Genomic DNA, 22,698 nt, shown 5'->3' with positions numbered 1-22,698 from the left:
CAAATACCCAGCATGCCGAGTGAACACAGTCCATTTCTCAAAAAGAAGCTACATTAAAAGGACCTTTTTTGGTACAATATGTATGAACGGACATGTTGTTTATCACAGTCGGTTGTGTGCCAAGCAGCTTTTTATATGGCAGTTTGAGTAATATTATGTTAGTATAATACCTTGTTGCTTGTAAACAGACAGGTTATTGCAACAGATTATTGCCATTTTAAGGGGAAAGCCCAAATGAGAAGTATCATTCATCATATTAAAAGCGTTACTGCTGTTTTCGGCTTTGCACATGTCGGATTAGATGTTGTTAAATATCCTCAGGGAAGCAATCAGGTGTTTTAAGTTAAGGGCAATTCCCCGCTCTACAGACAATCAATACAAAAATCTAAGAGAGGGGACTGTAATAGGGTTGGCTCGTAACCTGCTCTGACAAATTAAGGCAGGTAATGTTTTTTCATTACTTACACATCCGTTTTCATTTTTCCCATCAGTGAAACCAATTAAACAATGCTTCCTTAAATTAGTCATTGATTTTTTAGCAATAGTGACACTTTGCCGAAGGAAATAATAACTTTAAGGCAGTGTTAGTGTTTTTTTTCCATTACTGCCAGTCTTGTAAGAGCAGAAACAATTCACCTACATAAAAAGTGGTGTCTTAAATTAGTCATTGATTTTTCCTTAGGTGTCACTTTGGTTAAATGCTTTGTGGTAGGGAGTTTTCTCTCTAACCTGGAAATTGACAAGAGGCCACAATCTATTAGTCTTTCACACAGACACACATTTGCTTGGGGTTTGGGGTTTTCTCACTTCCAGTATGTAAATGTGTGACCTAGAACTCTTATCAGCCTGGAAATAAGCGATAAACATAAAGTTTGAGTGTGGAAATCACAACAAATGTGCAATACATGAAACTTCCAAGAGATGAACTACTACAGAACAACATTGTTTAGGGAAACCATCTGAAAAGTGGTCATAAATGTGTTTTTCAGAACTATTTTATTACAGAATATTTGCTATTGCCAATCTCATCCCACACACGAGAACACCGAGAAACAAAACTCAGACCAGATTCTTTTTTTAATGCTTGAATAGAACAAAACAAATTAAATTAAAACAAAATAAAAATAAACAAGAGAAATCCAGAGCAGCACATCATACCTGCTGCTCTTCCTTTCTTTCTTTTTCTTCCATGAGACTAGAAAAAAATACACTTACAATTTGAAGCAGCAACAAAATGTGCATTTACCTGATTATACAATGGAACATTATCTTATTATTATTATTATAACATGAACGTTTTATCATCACATTATAAACTCTTCATATTTCTTATGGTTTTTTTTTAGCAAAAGAAGCCACCCTTTTGTAGGTAATGCAAAATATACACCTTATGTTCACTTGGAACAAAACAGAGAACAAATCAGGAAAGTATTTTTACTTTTTACGTTTGATTTTATTATGTTTTTTTAATTGTTTAAGCCAATAAAATCTTTTGTAATTAGGGATTCAAATAACATCCCAAATGTTTTGATGTTTTCCACTTTAACTGTACATACACTTCATCTGTTATGCAATGAACAAACTGAATACCTGAATGGCAAAAGAAAGACTGCTGCTTTGATGCGTCAGAATAAACAAAGGAAATCTGCTGTTTACAGTGAATGAGATATTTTACAGCGGCCTGACGCTTTATTGATTATCCTAAACACAGGCCGTATTTTCATCAGCACAATTCGACGTGTCTTTACTTTACTAACCCACGAGGTTTTTCCGCCGTTGAGAGATGCTCCAGGGGTTTATATCATCACAGCAAAAACACCTACATGATGAGATCTACAGTCTGATTGGATGAGTGGCAGAGATCATTGACAGACAAGAGGTGTTGTGATCAAACTGACAGTGAGGCCGCTCTCACTGTGTGTAGCTAACTGTCTCTTTTATTATCACATTACTTTTTCAAGTCTATAATCATGTCACTTCACCATAAGAGCATCGTTACAATACGTTGCCAGTTTTCACTTTAAATGAGCGTGAAAGTACAGGATGGCTGATCGAGGCAAAACAAGACGAACAGAAGTGATCATCCTTCCCTTTGCTGCGTGTCTGTTTCTTTAGCAGGAAGTCTAAGATTCAGTCCTTGGGAGACCATGAGTTTGCCGCTGAGTCCTGTCTCTTTAGGGCGCCACATGCTCAAAATCATAAGAATAAAAAAACAGATGACTCCCACATTAATGTACAAACATAAACAACGGTAAAGAGCCAACCACATAGCTAGCCTCTGGCAGGTTAACACCGAGCTTCCTGTCCATAAAGTGCAGACTCCATCCTGCTGTACGGCTTGAACGTCAGAAGAAAAAAAGAGGATGTGTGTGTTTATGCGAGAGAGGAGGGGAAGCTCCGCTGCATGTGTGTGTTCAGTCTTATTCCCCGAAGCGACTGTGAATTAGAGGACAGTCTCAAGTGTATGGATGGAGGAGGCGGGGGAGGGTAGAGCGGAGGTGTGGGCTGACGTTAATAAACGTATCCCTCGCTGTAGGGGTGCGGCGGGCAGTACGGCCCCTCCTGTACGTAGGCCATGTTTTCGTCAAAGTGCGACAGCGGCACCGTGTCCTCCTCGTTGATCTGCCGCTCCATGTCCGTCTTCAGCACCGGCCGCTGGTTGTCGGGAAACGCCATGGAGAACAAGGCCTCGGGGTCGCACACAAACTTGTAGACGTATCTCTCGCCGGCCACCTGGAGGGAGACACACAGAACGAGAGGCTTTTTAAAATTGAGCCAGGTTGTCAATACAAGAGCACAGAGTCTCTATTTTCAACCGAAATATTGAAAATGTATACTCAAATCCGATTATTCACTAAACATTTTTGGATACCCCTGACAAAAGTTAAACTGTACATGAACGTCTTAGAGACAGACAAAATCTCAGTGGGCAGATTTGTTGTTTTTGGGGGGGTTCTTCTTGATTGCTGAATGTAACTCTTTATCTCCGCACACTGAGGTTTAACTCCATCGGTGAGATCATTTGTGTCCCAACCGCACGGGAAATATTGACTTTTAACACGTCGTGAAAACACTACTAAATCAGGATTTAAAGGGTGTTGCTGCACTCTTGTCCAGGCTGGAAAAAACCAGGACTAATTGTGGAAGGCAAAATGTTGGAAATCATTTTTGTCATCTCTTTCTTATATTTATCTGGCAGTGACATTTTGAAGTTGCAATTTGATGGAAGTCAGTCAAAACGTTTTGAGTCATTTAATGTGAGTATAAAACATTACATTAGTACTCAAGCACAAATAGTACTCAACCAAGGACCAAGTAATTCCATAATTGATAGTTTTTCAAGAATAAAGTGTACAAGAAGTGGTTTCTCTGTCTTGTCTTCATGGGGCTCATTGTTTAGATGCTCCACCTCATTAAATACATGAGGGGAGTTAGCACATGCTCCTCGAATCAATCAGGCTTAATCAGGTTTATAAGCTCCAAACTGTTCATATTTAAAACCGCAATTTTTCTTTTATGTTGTTGTAGTTTACTTTGAATTGTTGTTATATATTCTCTTATATGATTTGATTTACCTTTTGCATGATTCCCTTCTCGTAGTAGTAGCGCAACGACCGACTGAGCTTGTCGTAATTCATCGCCGGTCGATTCTTCTGTATCCCCCACCGACGTGCCACCTTTGTACCACACAGATAAACAACACAAAGGCAGTCAGCAAAAAATAAACAGAGAGTAGGATGCAAAAACACAAACAGACGCGGTCGACCTGATTTCCTTGCGGCAGCTGAAATGTTGAACAAACTTATTAATCCATATTTCCCTAATAACAGTAATTAGAGTGCGTCCAGCCTGAGCAGACCTGACCATGGATGTGTTCATTAGGAGCTGTCACACACCCAGCGGAGGAGGCAGCAGATGTTACAGCACCTGTCTACCAGACCACCCACCACCCGGCCTCGCAGTCCAACCCACAGCCCCTCATTGCTCTCCTCTGCATTGCCTACACCCTTCACTGTCTTCTTTTGTTCAATTATATCAGGTTTTCTAGGAGCCTTTTACAAGAAAAATGCCATTGCTGTGTCTTTCCTCACTGACATGCTACAAAGGGCAGAAGCCGCTAGCTAACGTTTGTCTGCAGCATCCCAAAGGGAGTGCGTTTGGTCACCTGGTTGCATGAATGGGGCCCCCTGTTAGCTGCAGCTGGCCCGTGCCGCTAGACACTGTCGGGCTGCGTGGAGCGCTGCCAGGTACCCCTCTATCGCCCCCCCATCCATCCCCCGCCTGCAACCTGCATCCTCCTCCACCCTCCAACAGTGGGCAACAGGGACTGAGCCCCACTGTGTGTGATGTGGGCACACATAGACCCAGCCTCTGTCTCCATTTAAAAAGGCCCAACCGTCAACATGGGTTATATTTTTAGGAGTACGTCCTGTGAAATATTTAGCAGGCGCTGGCTAAAGGGTCATTTGGATGAATGTGGTTGAGGACAAGATAAATAAAAAAGCCCTAAATCCAAGCCTGACTGGACCACTTAAGCACAGAAAACATTATTCATTCCACTTCAATTCACCTTTGACTTTGATTTGGCTTGGATGTGACATGCAACCTGTTTCTTTCTTTTTGCTCACATGAAGCTGTGACATGCTGAGAATCCACATTTGCAACAGGCACAGATATACAGTAATGCAACACATTGAACTATAACTACTACTGACAATTATTTTCATGACAACTGATGAGCGGTTATTATTTTACATTTATAACAATAATATTTTAGTCTATAAAAGGTCAGAAAATTGTGAAAAATTGTGAAAGACTTAAAATGACTGGTGTTCTACTGTCTATTGCTTATCTTTATCACACCATGTAAAAAAGAAAAAAAAGCATTTATTGATGTTGATTTTTTACTTGTATGTCAAGGGTCCTTGGTTTTAAATAAAAGTTTTTTAAATAAAATCTTTTATTCATAATGTAAAAATGAAATACAAAAAACATTTAAATATTAGTAATAGTGTTTCTCTGAGCCTCTCACCTCTTCGGGCTCGATGAGTTTGAACTCCATGCCGCGTCCGGTCCAGGCGATGTAGTGTGAGTTTGACGGGTCGTCCAGCAGAGCCACCAGGAACTGCCAGAGCTGCAGCGAGCCTCTGCGCTGGTACGACGGGCCCTCGCGGTACATCCCGGACTCCTGCTTAATGTCACCTAAAGGACATGAAACACATCCTTAGCTTATGGTGTTCTAGCAATTATGGAGTAGTTTTAACGTAGAATTCAAAAGTTCTTGAGGCAGGACTCACCTTCAACCTTTTCAGGCACCACACAGGTATCATCGTAGAAATGCCTTGCCACTTTGTCAAACATACAACCTGAAAAACAAAGGAGTGTTATATAATATTCAGCAAGAATCCAAACTGAAAACTCAACATATTTACTCGTATCATCACTGGTACCTTCAGTCCTGTTAGCGTGAGCCAGATAGCCGTCTTGCCGTAAGTAGACAGAATGGCAGCTAGGCACTTCTGCTGAAAGGCAGTAAGAATGGGAGAGTGGGTGTTAAAGGGCCCGAAGGCAGCATTAAGAACACTATCTCAGTTATCTGAGAGCAGTCAAAGCTTGTTCACTCAATGCACCACTGGCTCTGATTAAAGAATATGCCCCCCAGCAACGGCCCCCAGCCACAGGCGAGCTCACTATATCACCCTGCTAATACTCGCTCGCAGCTTCGTCTCCACTCAGAGCAAGATTTACTGCCCAGTGAGAACATGGTGCTCTAACACAACAAAAGCTGATATGATGTAAGTTTTTTCATAATGTGTGGCATCAACATAAAGCCTTTACACTATTTTTCTGACCTGAGGGTTGTCTTTTTCCCCTGAATGTTGTGTCACTGCAGCACGTTAGCTTGCGTTTTGATTTAAAAGCACAGAATATTCCCAATCAGGTTATACTATGAAAGTTTGGCGTGAAATTAACAGATTAAAGGCTATTTTCTGCTTCAATTAAAACTGAGATTTCAAATGTTTCATATTTCAATGTTAAAATCCGAATAAATACTAAACAAAGATGTTTTATGTTAACATTGATTTTCTCTCATCTATTTCTCATTTTTTATTGTAAAAGACAAATCTGAGATAATACAATTTAAGCCACATTTTCAGGGTCTTTCAAATAATATGTGCAAAAATATTGGAGGTGCTTTTCGATGATAGTTGTCAATTTAGTCACAACGCTTTGACCCCTTCTTTAACATTATTTCTCTCTTCCATCGACATCATGGACTTTCACATGTATGCATGTACAATAATGAAACTGTAATGACACAAAAAAAGTGTTCTATCTTTTAAAAACCAAAAACCTCATCTTATTTTAAAGATCTTGCACCGTAAATCCTTCAACTCCTTATCTGTAATCACGTCCTTCTCATAAACACCAGCCTGCATTTACCAGTTGCTTCACCACATTGTCCAAATTGACCATTTACTGCAAATGTCCGACCCTCCCACAACACAGACAGTGATCAGAAAACGGCCAAACAGGTTACAAAGTGAATGTTCAATAAACAGACTGAGGCCCTTCATCTAGGCCCATAAACATTTCTCTGAACTTCATCAAAGTAATGGGCTTGTAGGGGAAATTGCTGCTAATGAAATTACCAGCTCCCCTCCCATCCTCTCCAACAGGCCTGCTCCAGTCAACATGTTCCACTGTGACGGCTGATCAATTCACTCTGATGCTCCGTCCTGGATATACATGATAGTGTGGACAAAACACTTGGCTACTATAAATCAAAATATACCTTCTCGTTCTCTACTTATGGTCTTTATAATAAGTACTTGTAATGATAATAAGTTAAGAACATTATGTTACTGCTTCACTTATTGTCAGTCAGTGAATTGTATATCTAACATCCTGATTAGTGTTTGAATAAATAGTGTGAGGTATCGATAACCATTTTGATCATTGATTAATGTTAAAGCCAAATATCAAGTAAAATTGTAATTTAAAATGTGCTCGATCAAGCTTCCTAAATGTGAGCATTTATTGTTTAACATTATTATGAATAAAATACATTTTTGTCTGAAATTGTTGGTTGAAAAAAACTAATTCCCCTTGGATTATGAGAATTGTTGACCCTTTAGGACAATATAATAGATACATCAATAAAAGAGATAAATGAATGTCATTTTAAATAATTGCTAGCTGCAGTCCTAGTCTTGAGACAGACCCTTGCTAATGGGCTACCACCTGATAGCTAGAGAGGGAGAGATGTATGTTGTATAGAAGCCACACAGTCATGAAACTCAAAACTCAAAACAAATGCTCTCTTTGACAAAAACTGCAAAACTGTTGTTCAGAAAGCAAAGGTCTGAGGTAACAGAGACCTGAGAGAAGCCCACAGTGATGATCCTGGGAAGAGGCTGCTTTTCTCCGTGACTGGTCCCCCTCTCTCTCCTCCAGCCTCTCCTGGGTCCTCTCTGTCCGCCTTGTGAATGAACCCAGCCGTCCGGCGTATGTTCATTCATGTCCTGATGTAGCCTCAGGCTCCACAGAGGCCTTTACTCTCAAACTAAAGAGAGCGGACAAGCGTGGGAGGGCGGATTTTGGATTGTGACCAGACACAGTCACCACCCCCATACCCCCCCCCCCACCCCTTCCTCTTTTCTATTAGAGCACCACAGGAAATGGCGACCGGCACAGACACCCGGCCCAACCAGATCCCCTGCCCTAATAATGGGCAAACTCAATAAACGTCACCCCCTCCTCCCATGTCTTCTCCCATTCCTGAAATGATTACGCTCCGGCAGAAAGAAAAAAAAGGAGGCTATCTCTGTATGACTGTTTCACAGAGTAGCTCAAGAATAACAGCACTGAAACAAAAATAATGCCTCACCTGAGTCGTAGGTGAAGTCCCGGGGCTCCTGTTTGATCATCATGGTGGCGGGGTAAGCGTGGGGGAGCGGGGCCCCCATCATGGCCGGATGTTCGAACAGTGGGTCGGGGTACTCCTGCTTGAAGCCTTGAGGAGGGAAGGGGATGTTGGGCTCTGACATCTGCCGGTGGTAGATGGGCCGGCTGTCCCGAGCCATCGTCGGCGGGGAGGGGAACGAGTGGCACGGCTCGGAGAGCTGACGTCGAAATCTGAGGAGGAACACAGAGTCATTATCAGATACATGTTCAATCATATATAAACAGCCATGAACTTAATTGTATTTACTTCTAGTCTGTGTACAGAGAAGAGTGATGAGAAGAAAGGGCAAGTAATAAGAATATGATACATATAGTACATGACACTAATTTAAGTTATCTGACTTATAAGACATAATATGTTAGAAAATAATGTCAGCTCAAAGGCAAACTTACTAGAATTCACTCAAATATGAAGACTATGAGAGATAAAGCAGGGCTGCAACCCATTAATTTATTAATCGTTTGCTCAATAACATAAGAGAAAGTGCTCCTTAAAGGCTTTCAAGTTTTGTTTTAAAATCTAAAATGTTAAGCCAAGAATATCCACTATTGAAACAGTTTTTGCTTATAAAAACACATTTAAGCCTTTCTTAAGAAAGGCTTGGATCATTTTTATTGAACACAAAATGCCAAGAATGAACTTCCATGCTCAAATAGGATTAGAGATGTAACAATTTGAGAAAGGTAATCACGGCAGAGAACATAACAACTACAGAACATTTTGAATACTGTACCAACTCATTGCCTATCATTGACTATTGAGGTGCATATCTGTCATTCAGATTTAGCCATTAGATAACATTTGTAGCAGTTTGTTGGCTCCTCCCATTGAACATTAACTCAACCAATGAGTTGTTGCTGTGACTAATACTTGGATCTTGAGATTATCCCATATGAGCTGATAGCGTATGATGTAAATGTGATGTCAATGTGAAAGGCTGGGGAGTGCAGTACCTGTGGTCCATAGAGTAGGCGTTGTCTGGGAGCGGCTGTGAGGCGGGGATGTGGGCGTAGGTCCTGTCTGGTTTGGGTGTTGGAGCCGCAGTGGGTGAGGCATGATGGAGGGGGGACACAGGGGTGCTACAGGGGGGCGTCACGGGGCTAGAGGGCTTCATTCCTGCAGGCTGCTTCTGCTCATAGGCACTGTGGAAACCAGAGGAGAGAGAAGAGTCAAATATGGTCGTCGCACTGAGTTTCTTATTGGTTTGATTTCTTGTCGAAGATGTCCGTACTGAATATGAGAGAGTAGGTTTCAATATTAAGGAACATCACAGCACCCTTTGGCACAAGCTGTGGAGATTGTGATGTAAAACAAGCCGTTGGACTTTGCATTTCCGTCCGCATGGAAGCAAATGAATCACATGTATGATTCACCACTTATGGAATAGTACCTCTTTGCATAAAAAGGTCATTATACGAAGATGCAAGCAGAATAAATGTCATATATAACAAATCAAAATCAGTTCATTTGAATTAAAAAACAGCAATATAATTGGCATAGAGTAATTTGAAAAAACAGATGCCAGCACATTTTGGTACGTCTTATTTTAAACGATTAGCAAGTGTTTGAAAACTTGTTTTAAGGGTAAAGAAAAAATAAATAATTTAATCTAAAGCTGATCAATTGAAACATGAATACTAAAGTTAAATATTCAACATGCTTAAAACACACAGATGTTTGGTCAAAGTGTATAAAATACAAATGTTTTTAAACGGACATGACTGGTGAACTATCCCACATGTATTTAGTTTTTGCACGTATTTATACTGTTTTACAATAAAGTTGTTATTGCTGTTTAAGGAAGTGGAACCAAATAACAGAAAGTGTCTGTATTGCCAAATTGTAATTGCTGAGGACTCATTAGGAAGTTTATTTCAGTGTCGTGCGGGGCCCACCTGACGTTGTACGGGCACTTCTCTCCATACTGGAGTTTGAAGGGCCGTTCCTGACTACAGTTGACGCTCAGCTCAGAACACGGGCTGTGCAGCTCCCTCTTGATCTTCAGCTGCAGTCCGTGGAAAGCCACTACACACCCAGAGAGAGAGAGAGAGGAAGATGGAGAAAAACTAATTTAAATACTGAATGTCAATGAACCACCTCCCTACCAAAGAGTAACTTGTTAGGAATCAGAGAATGTGGTTTTGAAGCAAAGTGCAAATCATTTTTTTTAATGAAGGTGCATTCTTCTTTTTGTTAGTGCTCAGTATTTATTCATAGGTTTATAGCGTTTATTTCTTTAGGCAGAATCTATATGCCCCTAAAGTAGCTTTCATACGATCACTGGACTGAATTGAAATACATCTATTTAATTGTTTTTATCTGCTTTTTATGTCAGGTTGAGCCACCACCTCTATCCCTATTTACGTCATATCCTTAAAATCATTCACAAAAACAATCAACTTAATACATTAGACAGAAATTGCTGTGTAAAGTCACAGCCTTAGTGTAACCCTTCCTCTGTGTACTACAGCAACTTTCACCATATTGGATAACAGCCATGATGTGTCCTATGTGTACTTGTATTGTCAGGCCATCAGCGATTAGTTGATATAAATAAGCAATAAGTTCAAATAAATACTTTTTTAAGCATCCGTCCAACTACAGATCTGAAACAATTCACTTCAAATCTCATTTGTTGGGCCTTTTCCTGACAGAGAGTGAAATATGACAATCATAAATCTGTGTGGCGTGCTCCTATAAATGCTTTATCTGCTTTCAGCTGCCTGTCAATACGTTCCAGACGACAACAGTGCTCATTGATCTGATGGGGGGGGGGGGTGCGCTCTCTACCTATGGCCCCACTGTGAGCCTGCCTGGTGCATCTGAGAGGCTGTTAAGTGCCTGATCAGTCCTGATTAACATGCCATCATCTCAAGTCATGATCAACGCTAATCCAATTGGCTGCGCTTCTTAAGAAAGACCCAGTCAGTCAGAATGAAGTCAGGCTCAGGTTGCCGTCTCACCGCGACTGCACAGAGCCGCGGTGAGGCCGTCCCACAGCATCTCCCCGCTGAAGGGAATGATTTTTAACTGGCATTTCAGGCTGAGAGACAGCCTTTTTCCTGAGTTAAAAAACAAAGGGAACTGAAATTATGAATGGAGAAAGGATGTCCATCAACTCCTGGTTCAACTCAAGTAGAAACATTTAGACATACGATGACTAAAATACTCATATCTGTGGTTTGGGGATATTTTTGTTTTAAATACTCTCACAGTCCGGACGGTCTCTCAGACTACAAGGAGCTGAGAGAGGAGGATGTTTTGGGGGCTGACTGACAGCTGCCGTACGAGCAGGGGTCGATCTGCCAACACCCCATCTGACGCACAGCGGAGCCCCTGGGGGGGTGGGGGGGGCACACGGGCCCGGCAGGACAAAGCTCAGGGGTTGTTCGCAGCCCTCGCTGGGGGCCTGACCTTTCCGGGTCATCGATCGGAGGTCAAAGAGACACTTCCTGAGGGGAGACCTTTGACGACACTGGCATGGTGGAGCCTCGTTAAGTCTTACGGAGTCAAAACAATACCTGGGTTTTGAATGTTGAGATCACAATGTGTCACATTCATTACCTGCTACAATAAACTTCGATGTATTTCTTCTTCAGAACAGAACAACTCCCCTCACTCCCGGTTTCAACTCACCTCATGTTAGATTTCATTTAGTTTCTCCATTTAACAGTAAATTAATACAATTTTTTTCAATATACATAGGTCTATAGAAATGGTTTGTTTAGTTATATGCGTCACATCACCTTTTAACAATAGCTTCACATGTGCTGCAGCGCAAGGCCTTAAATTAGAAATGGAAATGTCACAATAGATTTCTTCAGCGGGGTGCCAAGGTACACAAATCAATAGTGAGGGTATTGCCTCGGACTAAAACAGAGACTTCCTTTTTAGTCCAGAATGTCATGCCCATCACCGGTTGATTGCTCTCATTATCTACATATTGATTAACTAAGATGGTAGGGTGTTTAAAAGAAGAAGCAGTTAGAACAATTACTGGGTCTATTTTAAATGCAAATGTTTTTGTTTTTTTTAAATGTTGTCACTGCTATTAACTAAACATTCTGCTACTTTTTTGTTTTTTGTTCTACATATGCAATAAAATATATTTTTTAAATGAAATAAACAATGTGTTCACCTTTTAAAAACCCATTTCTTTGTCATCCATGTTAGGACAATTAAGGGTTGTGTTTCTTATTATTTAATTTTCTGGCAATCCTTTCTGTGCATCATGAAAGAACTCTTGGCCTCAAATGTTGTGTCTTCTCAGGTACAAATGGAGTGTTTTGGCAGAACCAGAGCCTACGTTTGGCAGATATTTCTCCCGTCCATTCATAACAAAATACAGGTCTTTTGGCAACAGCGAAAAACCTTCCATTCCATTTTCACCTACTGTAGGTGCTCGCCGATCCTGTTAAATGATGGAGGCTCAGATCCGCCGGTAACGTGTGGCCTCATTTTACACCTCCACTGCTCCTTCATTCCCTGCTAAGTTATGCTAATGGTAAGCATCTGTGTTGGAGTTTGAGACAAAGAAAATTCTCCTTCAGCCTGAGGACACTTTTGCTTCCAGGCCGCTCACATGCTGCTTCTGTGCTGCATGGATGGAGAGTGCGAAGTCGACATTGAGAGAAACTGCCATAGCTTCTGCAGAGGTGATAAATCTGAGGCCAAGAAAACATAGAACAACGCAGCTAAGGAAAAGTAAAACCTGCCTTTCTGATCCAATCTTTAAAACTACAATACTCAACGCTCTCTCCATAACCTTTGATTCAAATTCTAGCTTTCAGCAAAATAAAAATATTGTTGCTTTACTTTTGCTGTCAATTAAGACAAACAACTAAAAATGTAAAAATCTATTTAGATATAAATACATTTTAAAATGGAGTAGCAAATAGATAGAAAAGAAGAGGTTATCTTTAGGACTATTCCAATACATATAAAAAACATTTCGTTAACTCCGGTAAGAATATTTTACTTGAACAAAAATCTATTTTTGCTACAGCAGTTTATTTAGCCAATTAAGTAAATTAGCAAACTAGCTAGCAGCCGATTAGGCTAATAACACGACAAAACAATTTGAATCATTTTAAAGGATAAGACTCATATTATAAAGAATTGCCAAATATTTCAAAGTTGTCCTGAAAATCCTTTTAAAATAATCAATAGAACACTATGGCACAGAGGAATAACGTTTGCCAGTCTTTTGATACACAGTAATACTTGCTAGAATAATCTATGTATTCTTAGTTCTGGTCTTTTCCTGTCTTTTCCCAGCTTTGCCGCAGTAATGAGATTGACTACATCTGTCCTTCTCACCTAACTCCAAGAACTTCCAGCGATATCTCTTTGAATCTCCATCTCTGTTCTCCACCTCACCGTACGCCCCTCCATCTCTCAGCTCGGTGAAACCCATATGGGAGAGCTGCCGGCTGGGATGCCAGCGCCCAACCACGGTGCCCTCACCCTCCCGCCATCTGTCAGTGCCTCTCCAGTCTGCTGCAGGTTTGCCAACAGGACAATTCAGATGGTCAGCAGTCTCCTGCCACCGTGGCCACCCACCCTGGCTACCTCTGAAGGACAACAGGACAGTCTCTGTGACCTCTGCTTCTCTACTGTACACCGCACTGTCCTCCACCTTGGATTTTAGGATAAGCTCATTCACACCAAAGGGTCAGGTTTTTAGCTTACTATTGAGGTATGTTTTGGCTTGAACAATACAAAAGCAAGCCAGATGAATGGAAAAGATTTGAGAGGGTAAAATATTTGATGGACCTCACTCTTCTAATTATGATTTACTTAAAGCTACGATTGTCAAAATTGAGGTAAGACATTGAAAGGCACGCAAAAAGTTAGCAACATAAAAAGCAAGACTTTTCATTAGAAAGAGAAAACATTTAATCTAACGCAGTTAACTAACAGGAATCTGCTTGAGGATCTCAGGCTGCGATCTGGCTAACAAGGGGCTAAAAGGTCTGAGCTCGGTCTGATGTTAGACTCATTTCAGCTTAATATTATCCCAAATGTATTATTAATTTCAATACAATTTACTGTAAAAGTGCTATGCTATATCGTCTGCATTTTGTCAAACTTTGTTTCCAGGTTAAAGGGCGTTCATGACATAGGGAAGACTTGTTTTGTGTCTTTTCTCAGTTTCATGGGCTGTTTGGCTCATCTGAAAGACATGTGCTCGCTCGGGGTCCCACTGAGCTCTTCTCACTCCATTTCTGTCCCCACCTTGGCACTACTTCCTCCAGAAGTGGAGCGTGCCAAATCACCAGTCACCATGTGCAACCACCGTGCAAAAACCAGGTGAAGTACGACTAAATACCTCATCCTTATTACTGAGAGTGTAAAACAAGCTCAGGCCATATATTTGTATTTCTCTTGCAGGAGAAATATTGAGGTATGAGGGAAAAAAAGTATATTTGCTTTCATTCTGTAAACCAGGAGGAGAACAAGCCATTCTGCTGAAAGGGGTACATTTAGCTATTATTAAACTGCTGGATTTAGAAATTCTAACCACACTGGATGGTTTGAATAAAAATGTAATTCTAGAAAAGGTCAGGGAGGAGAAATATTTTATTCTAAAAAAAATCAGAACAGTCATCTTGATAGCTATTTGTCCTACCTGAAGTTAAAAATATCACTTCAACGCCCGGTAAAATCTGCCACAATATTCTGATGTTTATGCAAATAAATCACAGTGCAATAATATCTCAGTGATGGCGAGAGGTACAAGGGCAGCAGAGGGAAGGGAGAGACAAATATAGACAGAGAGAGAAAGAGAAAAAGAGAGAGACCCCCCCACATCCAACCCCTCACCCGTGCACCTGTTTGAAGACCCACAAGACTGCTGCAGCTCCCCAGAGAGCTCTAGATTGAGCAAAGGTGAGGGTACCAAGACACGGGAAAACACATAAGCACTCTCCCCAAGTACCAACACACCAGTCCAGACAAGAAGAAAAAACACCACAGATGTTCACACAGATAAACAAAAGCATGCACACAAACACAGAAAAGCAAAGTGGTCTCTTACTCACAGTTTTCAGTCTGGAAGTCTGGAACGAACTGCTCGTCATTGTCGGGAACTTGAGCTAAAGACAGAAGCAGAGAAGAAGAAAGGGAATGATTGTTTCTGATGTTGATGGACAACGCAGCATTGATCACAGTTCCCTACAGCCCAATACCCTCCTCTGGCAAACGGCCTCCTGGGATATTAGGTTGGCTTATCCCAGCATTGTTCAACTCTGCTGTTGGGTAAAAACACAGCCGCGAAAAAATATGTTTTGCAGCAAATCAGGGCAAGGAGTACTTTGTTTTTCCTGGCTGCCCATGTATTGTAAAAAAAGTATACTATAAGGTTATAACAGCATTTGGTTACGGACCAAAACATCTTCATCTTATAATAGGATTCTTTGTCTTTTATTAAATCCTAGAAGTGTGTTTTTTAGTAGAAAGATTACAATTCTGTATATTTGTCTTTTTAAAAAACCATCATTTTATTTTAAATTTGATTTTCCCCGACGAATTGAAAAAAACTGAAAATTGGCCAATTGTTCAAATTCCCATTTTTCTAATCTCTTTTTCTAACCTCTCGCCAATGCTGGCTTCAATATTTTATAAATCAAATATTGTCAGCATTACCGGGAAATGCACCATAATTACAGTTGTGTCAATATCAATGTACACAATGACCTTGAAATGTGATGAAAAATATGATTTACAATGAACCATGTTTCTAACCAAGCCTGCTAGGGATTTAATATTTAGTTACCCATCTACTTCCTAATTCCACTTCCTGAGGTCGCCTTGTCCATTGACTGCTCCGCGGCCTCGGCTCTCGCTGCTTGCCAGCAGCCAAACACCCATTGTTAACTGTATCTAATTGGCTTCTTCCCTACTGGTGAATCCACCTGTACCTACCGAGTCAGGTCTGTTCCAAACCCTCCTGCTTCCTCTTCGCTTCAGACGCCCCTGCACTCAGGCTAATGCTAAAATAATGAAGCCTGCTCCACTACGGCTCCAATTAAACATGTACATATTTATATCACACATATTTGCACTCGCTGACAGTTCTCCGTGTCCCTCAAGTTCGTCTCTGGCAAAAGTAGATTTAAATGTGTCATTAGCACGTCTATTTATACGCACAAAGAGATGGATCCTCATTATCACAGGACCAGTAACATGTCTCGACATGTCTAGAGATGATAAAAAAATAATCACTGATTTTCCAATTTTGTCATTTTTTATATGATCAGGGATTTTTTTTCTTGTTAGGTGTGGATTAAAAGGAGTAAACATCAAGAGATGAAATTACTTCACATTTTTAAACAATGTAAAGCAGCAAGCTAAGACTTATTATTATAATTTGTCTCCAAATGTTGCTCTATTGAAAGCAACACTCGACAGTCTATTGTGTTGTTTTTTTTACATACACTTTACATTTTAACCTGGTTGATTTCCTATTGAGCTGGAGAACAACTTTTCTGTATTAGTCTATGCCGATGCTTTGTTAAAGGGCCATGACATAAACAATATGTAATAGAATAATAACCAAAAACAGATTTGATCTTAAATCATACTAAAACCTTCTTAAAGCCTCAACCCTTTGACTCTTATCATATGTTCTCCCTCTTTTTGCTTCAAACCACAATCACCAAACAGGCCAAAACCAACACAAGTTTGAAACATATGGTGGAGCTCAGCTCTCGGCTTGTCACTACAACACAAACAAATAGCAGAAACTTTACCAAACCTAACTTGGAAAAGGACAAAGAGAGGAGGGATGAGAAAAGAAGAAAAAAGAGAAGGCAGCAGTCGGTTTGTGTCCAAAAAGGAAGTACAGGATGGATGAGTCACCAGGCTCAGTCTGTGAATGAGCCAGCTGATCTCTGCAAAAAAACTCCTGGGGAGAACGGCAGAGCTGGAAATCTACCGCCATTCACAAAACCAAAAACACAGAAAAACTGAGGGAGGAGGACAGAAGGTAAAAAAGGAGTACAGATAAAAAGGGAGAAGTTGTAAACATGGGGCCTGAGCAAGAGAAACTATCTGAGGCGTTTCGTAAACCCTGCGACAGCTCGATGTGTGAGGCTGAGTTTTAAACAATTCTAACAATTGCCGTGATTTTAAAGAATGCTGTTAGTACCAGGGAAATCATTGCATAAACAAAATATACAATGTTCAGAAATCTCTAAAGGATGAGAGCTTTTTTCCTAGCAATAAAGGTACTTAAAGTAGTCTAAGAAAGCCTGGGTGGAGGTGCAGGGCAGAGGTTTGTGGGGGTCAAGCAGACGCCTGTTAGCTGACGAACATCCTCAACCTCTCGGTCTTTGAGTCGGAAATTCAGTCAGTCTCTCATTATTCCTCCTCTTATTCCAATTACCTGAACTAATAAATCTTAGAAATTGGAAGGTATTCCTTTTCAACTTAATGGACAGGAAGTCATTTATTAAATCTACAATCTGGAAGCGTACATCATCACATTGGTCCATGACAGGCAGAACTGTAATCTTTAACAGTAATACCTCTTATCAGCCGCCGCCGTCTCTTTCTCACTTTGGATACTGAAATATTAAAATCATGTCTTATTCTTTTTCAACGCCCTGCGGTGTGCGAACGCCGCCTCATAATCTAACTGCTACTCAGATTGGGCTCAACTACTCTAATACAGTATCTGTTTCAAAGCATACTTTTCATTTTTTAAAAGCTGTGGGTTTCACTGCGAGCTTTTGTAGGGTGTTAAAGAATAGATGGAGCCTATAAATGATTGAGAGTCTTATTCACCTGTGTGAAGGGTGCAAGCTAGAATTTCTCTTTTCCAGGGGATGTATTACAACTCAATTCTTATTTTATTTTTTTTAAGATTGAAATTGATTCAATTAAACTGTGCACTTTAGAGTTCTACTTTACAGCTAGAGTTATGGCTTCACAACCAGAGCACTTACTGATGTGTTGAGATAGATACTGAGATTTTATTGGAACAATGCTATGATGAAAAAATACATAGTCCATTTCTAATTGACTAAATCTGCACAAATCATAAAAAAGTGAGTATTTGTGCCTTTTTTCTTTTTACAGTAGATGTTGATTTGTTCTCATAATTTCTAATTATCCAAATTAAAATAAAGGACTTGAACTGAATCCAACATTAATTAAAAACATATATATGTTAAAAGCAATGCATTTTTTAAAAATGTAATACAAATATTAAAATAATGTAATAATTAGGTTTTTCTAATTCTAACTGTTTTATAAACCAGTATGGTTTGGTAAAAAGTAGATGCAGTCTATTGTTGGCTACAAAATATAATTTTTACATCAGGCTTGTTTTCAGACAAAAAAAATCTGTTCATTTACTTTACTTTTAATATTTATATACAAGACAAAACGACTTCATATCACGCTTTCCAATCAACTATGTTCTCACACTATACAACTTTAAACTGTGAGAATTTCAGTTTTTACTGCGACTTCTTCCAATGTTCTACTCTTCACTTTAAATCTCTGAGATATCCAACTGACACTTTACTGAGATACAAACTTTCATCTTACATGCAATAATAACAAGTGCATTGACTCTTGTTGAGAAAAATCTAAAGTCAGGCAAAGAAAGCAAGTGTAACATGCACATGCACACAAAAAGACTTCAAAGTTAAAATAAGATGAACAATATTCACTACTAACCAAAACTTCGGTGCTGCAGACACGCTGGAAAGAGGACACTCGCACTTAAATCCTGAAGCATCACGTCTCAGTTAGACCACAATGAGCAAGTATTGCCATTAGAGAAAAAACAAATAATAAAAAGCAAATAAACGGATAAATATATGTTTTTGAATTCAATCGTTGCTTTGAAAACTCATGTTTTTAAAGTCTGCGATTAAAAGAAAAATGATAGATCCAATCTTTCTTTTTTTTTGCCGCCAAGATACAAAACTGAAGAAGACAAGGTGATGGTACAGCTGGAGAAGATAGAGAGGTGTGCTGAGTGGAAGCAGAGAGAGAGAGAGAGAAGGGGGGGGAGAGAGCAGACGAGAGTGTGTGTAAGAGAGAGAGAGAGAGAGAGAGAGAGAGAGAGAGAGAGAGAGCTGGTAGGCTGCAGCAGAGCTCTGGTGGAGGTGGAGGTGGTGGCGGCTGGCATGCAGCGCGTTAGCTCCTGCCAAAAGCAGAAGAGACAGTGAGCGTCGTAGAGCCTTCTACTGGTAATTTGTGATGACACTCTCTGGGTAGAGCCTCCTCTGTCTCCCTCAAGACCCTCGCTCACAGTCTCTAATGTATGCATGACACACAAGGTGCCTCTTCCACACAGGCTTTTAATTGGACTGCGACGCAAGACTTGTAACTCCAGGCAGCTTCTTTCCCCCCTCACAACCTATCCATTTATTTTCCCCCCATCTTTCCTCTTCTCTCTGCTCGAGATTTAAAAACACTCACCTTCTGCCAGCCAAGTCTCCTGCAGCTGACTGAGGTCCTGGAAGAGCTCTGGAGGCGGAACCAAAGCAGAGAACAAGACTTAAAGGATGTTATAAAAAAAACACAATCAAAGCCCTGGAGGAGCATCAGAAACAACTGACTTCATTACAGCGGGCTGATAAGCCGTCGGAGCCAGTGGAGCTCAGTGGGCATGTGTGCGGCTAATAACAAGTCAATTTGTGTCTCTGACCACTGACAGTGGCTTGTGAGAATCATCACAGGCCGCTGTGTTGTAATTGAGATTCTGTAGTTAGCAGCGCAGGTGGCCACAAACCAATTGAATTTTGCTAAATGTTTAGGAGCCGTGAAATTAACTTCTCCCTCTGCCCTCTGCCTACCTTCGGTGTCCAGAGTCAGGTCGGTCTTAATGAATTTTCTCTTTCTGTCATTTGCTGGCCTCTCACAGCTTGTTGTCTTTTCTTTCAGCTTCTGCAACAACAACAAAAGAAGAGACAAAAATCAATTTATTATTTTCCTCATTGGAGCGTTGATTGTGTTGGCTGCAGCAAATGTGCAAGTGAAATAGCCTCAATAATGTCTTACATTTCTGAAGACATGCATAGGGACCTGAGCTTCATCCATCGGATATAACCAGTTGTAACGTGGTATTCTGTGTTAAATAGTGGGCACCTTGTATAGATGTTTAATATTTGATAATCAGATGAAACAAATAGTCCCTTAAGGGAGAAATTGGTTTTAGCTGCAGCAGGAAGGAAGAAAGATGACATCAGAACAAAAAGGGAAGTATATGAAAGAAAACAGACAACAAACAAATATATTAAAGTTGATGTGAAAGATCTGCATCCATTATGTGTTGTTTTTTGGTCAACTAACTCACTTTGGAGTTACAGTAAGGCACTTGCTGGTCGCGGAATCTATCCATGTTGCACCGCTGTGGCTTTAATTGACGAGCGATCTGCAGTCCTCCAGTCTCCTGTCCGGTCACCCTTCAGAAAGCAACAAGGACAGAAAGCAGAAAGTTATACACGGGTGGATTGTTCATTCATCAAGACATGGTTCTCTTCAGGAACCATTTTGCTACTGTTTGAAGACGGAAATTACCGACAACACCTCCGGCGATGCTGTAAAGTTAAGTTGACAATCTGCAAATCTCGTGCGTAAACGAGGAGCGAACTGAACTGAAGGGCGCGCCAAAATGTTTTTGCCTGATTGAATAAACTTGTGAAGCAAAAGAAGTGACAAAAACCTAACATCCACTTACCCAGCAACCTCGCTTTCACCCGCTCAATGAGTGCCACGGAGCGGCTGCAGGGTCTCCACAGTGCCGGCTGCTGCCTGCGCTTCTCCCCGCTCACTGTGCTGCTTTCGAGCGGCTTGGCATCGCCTCCCGGGGCCTCCCATGGAAACAAGCCGCACTACGCTTCCTATTGGTTGCCAATGTCTTTCACTGGATCAGATTGCTGGCAGTCAATCACGCACGGCTGCAGGCGGTAACACCGGAGAAGTCAATGGTTGCATTATAGTAGCCTACCAAGCGTTTTAATTTAAACAAAAAAAAGTAAGGACTTTAATATATTTTGAAATTAGCACCAAACTTCAGCGTACTTGTCATGCTTTTAAAGTTTTACTGCACCTGCCCAACCACTCCCCTCACACACGCACACACACACACACACACACACACACACACACACACACACACACACACACACACACACACACACACACACACACACACACACACACACACACACGCACACACAATCCTCACCGGGTCAAGTTTGTGTCCATGGTAACTGTGTTTTGAAGAGTCTCCAGAGGGACTTGCTTTAAGCCAGCTCTTCCCTCTCCTGTAAGGGATACTTTGTTCGGAGTGCCGAGGACCCGCAGAAAGCACTGACCTGGAAGGAAAGCTCAGGTCACCAGGCAAAACAGAAGACAGCTTTAAAAAAAAAACGGAGAAAAAACTGACACAAACACACATGGCCGATAGCAGTCTAACTTTAAAACTGGTTTAGTGGGGAACGTTGTAATCGTGCCTTTTTCCTGGAGCCTCCTGATTAGCAATGGTACAGTTATCAAACAGTGGGATGAGTTTGATTTACTTTCCAAATAAAATGCTGATCACGAGGTAGAATGATCTCCCTGGCTTGAGTTCGAGTTTCAAAATGAAACCCAAATCTAAACAAAACTATAAAATAATTCTGTCTGGCAAAGTGCTTAAAATTACATCACATGGCTAGTAAAGGACTACTAAGTCATAATGGCATAAGTCTACAAGCTTGAAAGCAATTGTGTGTGTTTGAATGTGGCTCATTCACAATGTTACCTATTCATAATGCAGTATGGGCCATTTTGGAATAATGTGTATTACAGTAATGGTTTAAAATGATTGATTAATAAAATAAAAAAAGATAAAACAATGATGTTGCAACGCAAGTCATGTCTAGCTTTATCTGGATGCAATAGGCTAATGGAGGGAAGAGTTGGCACTATAAGCCTACATATCACTTCCGGAAGCTTGGACTGTTGTCATTGGTAAAACTGTGTTTCTACAGTACAACAATCAACAACGATTTCCTCTTCACTGATACAGGACAGATCTAGGATAAATCCCAGAAAGGGAACTTTACCATTGCATTAAAACCTTGACTGAAAGACGGACATATCGGAAGTCAGCAGTGGTCACGCTGATGCCATCTTGGATCCACGCACGGTTCCATTACCAGGCAGTTGAAGTGGATGTGAAGTGAAGTGCTGTGTCACTCCTGCTGAACTCCCCCGAAGACGGAGAAACGCAGTTCAAGCGCAGGCATCAACCCATCTGACACCGAGACACGCAGTGAACACAGTGCCACTCCAGACCATTGGAAAGAAAGATTTTGTCCAGTTGTGAGGAAACGGCTAGTACAGTCTAATGAGGCCATACAGTGGGTGCCTGGAAGTCAAAACTAAAATTGACAATACTCTTTTGATATGAAATCTGTATCTTGGGGTTTGTTTTTTACTCCAGAATTGTTATCAACAAACAAACATACAATTGTCCAATCCAATTGACAATATTGGCACAGGTCATTTGATTAAAGCAAAAGGTCGGCACTACTGTAGTCAACATTGCTAGCATTTCTGCGTCCTAATTGATATAGCTATTTTTTCTGTGACTGTGTCTTGATGAACTCACAAGATAATGTAGCTGCAGCTAACAAATTAGCTCTTGTTAGCTAGTTGAAAAGCTAATGTCTTAAGGCAAGGCAAGGCAAGCACCTTTCAACACAAAGCAATTCAAAGTG

The 22,698-nt window shown here is 40.7% G+C and overlaps 1 protein-coding gene across 5 annotated transcripts; it reads right to left on the bottom strand.

Moving 5' to 3' along the window:
- Nucleotides 1-1,006: 1,006 nt before the first annotated feature.
- Nucleotides 1,007-20,865, bottom strand: etv1 (ETS variant transcription factor 1). Of its 5 annotated transcripts, none has more exons than XM_034101610.2 (14): nucleotides 20,670-20,865; nucleotides 20,286-20,394; nucleotides 19,786-19,876; nucleotides 19,409-19,456; nucleotides 18,659-18,682; nucleotides 15,013-15,066; nucleotides 9,865-9,994; nucleotides 8,923-9,111; nucleotides 7,892-8,139; nucleotides 5,451-5,519; nucleotides 5,298-5,366; nucleotides 5,033-5,202; nucleotides 3,576-3,677; nucleotides 1,007-2,733 (listed from the first exon to the last, which is right to left on the bottom strand). In XM_034101610.2, exons 2-14 carry the CDS (start codon nucleotides 20,328-20,330, stop codon nucleotides 2,512-2,514), a joined length of 1,461 nt encoding a protein of 486 aa, XP_033957501.1. In that variant the 5' UTR covers nucleotides 20,331-20,394; nucleotides 20,670-20,865; the 3' UTR covers nucleotides 1,007-2,511. The 5 variants fall into 5 exon arrangements, with proteins under 5 accessions (XP_033957501.1, XP_033957500.1, XP_033957505.1 ...); XM_034101609.2 differs by having other exon boundaries at nucleotides 5,451-5,522; nucleotides 20,670-20,864; XM_034101614.2 differs by lacking the exon at nucleotides 18,659-18,682.
- Nucleotides 20,866-22,698: the final 1,833 nt, after the last annotated feature.

Source organism: Pseudochaenichthys georgianus, chromosome 16 (assembly GCF_902827115.2).
Source record: "Pseudochaenichthys georgianus chromosome 16, fPseGeo1.2, whole genome shotgun sequence".
Lineage (NCBI taxonomy): Eukaryota > Metazoa > Chordata > Actinopteri > Perciformes > Channichthyidae > Pseudochaenichthys > Pseudochaenichthys georgianus.
The sequence above is the reverse complement of the archived record's forward strand: the minus strand, read 5'-3'. Positions and strand labels throughout refer to the sequence as shown.

What these genes read in the sequence shown, in the direction of transcription:
- etv1 (XM_034101609.2), bottom strand. Translation starts at nt 20,330, where the DNA reads ATGGATAGATTCCGCGACCAGCAAGTGCCTTACTGTAACTCCAAA. An exon ending in TGCCTTACTGTAACTCCAAA is followed by an intron (nt 19,877 to 20,285) that starts GTGAGTTAGTTG and finishes TTGTTGTTGCAG; the next exon opens with AAGCTGAAAGAAAAGACAAC. An exon ending in TCTGCAGCACCGAAGTTTTG is followed by an intron (nt 15,067 to 18,658) that starts GTTAGTAGTGAA and finishes TTCTGTCTTTAG; the next exon opens with CTCAAGTTCCCGACAATGAC.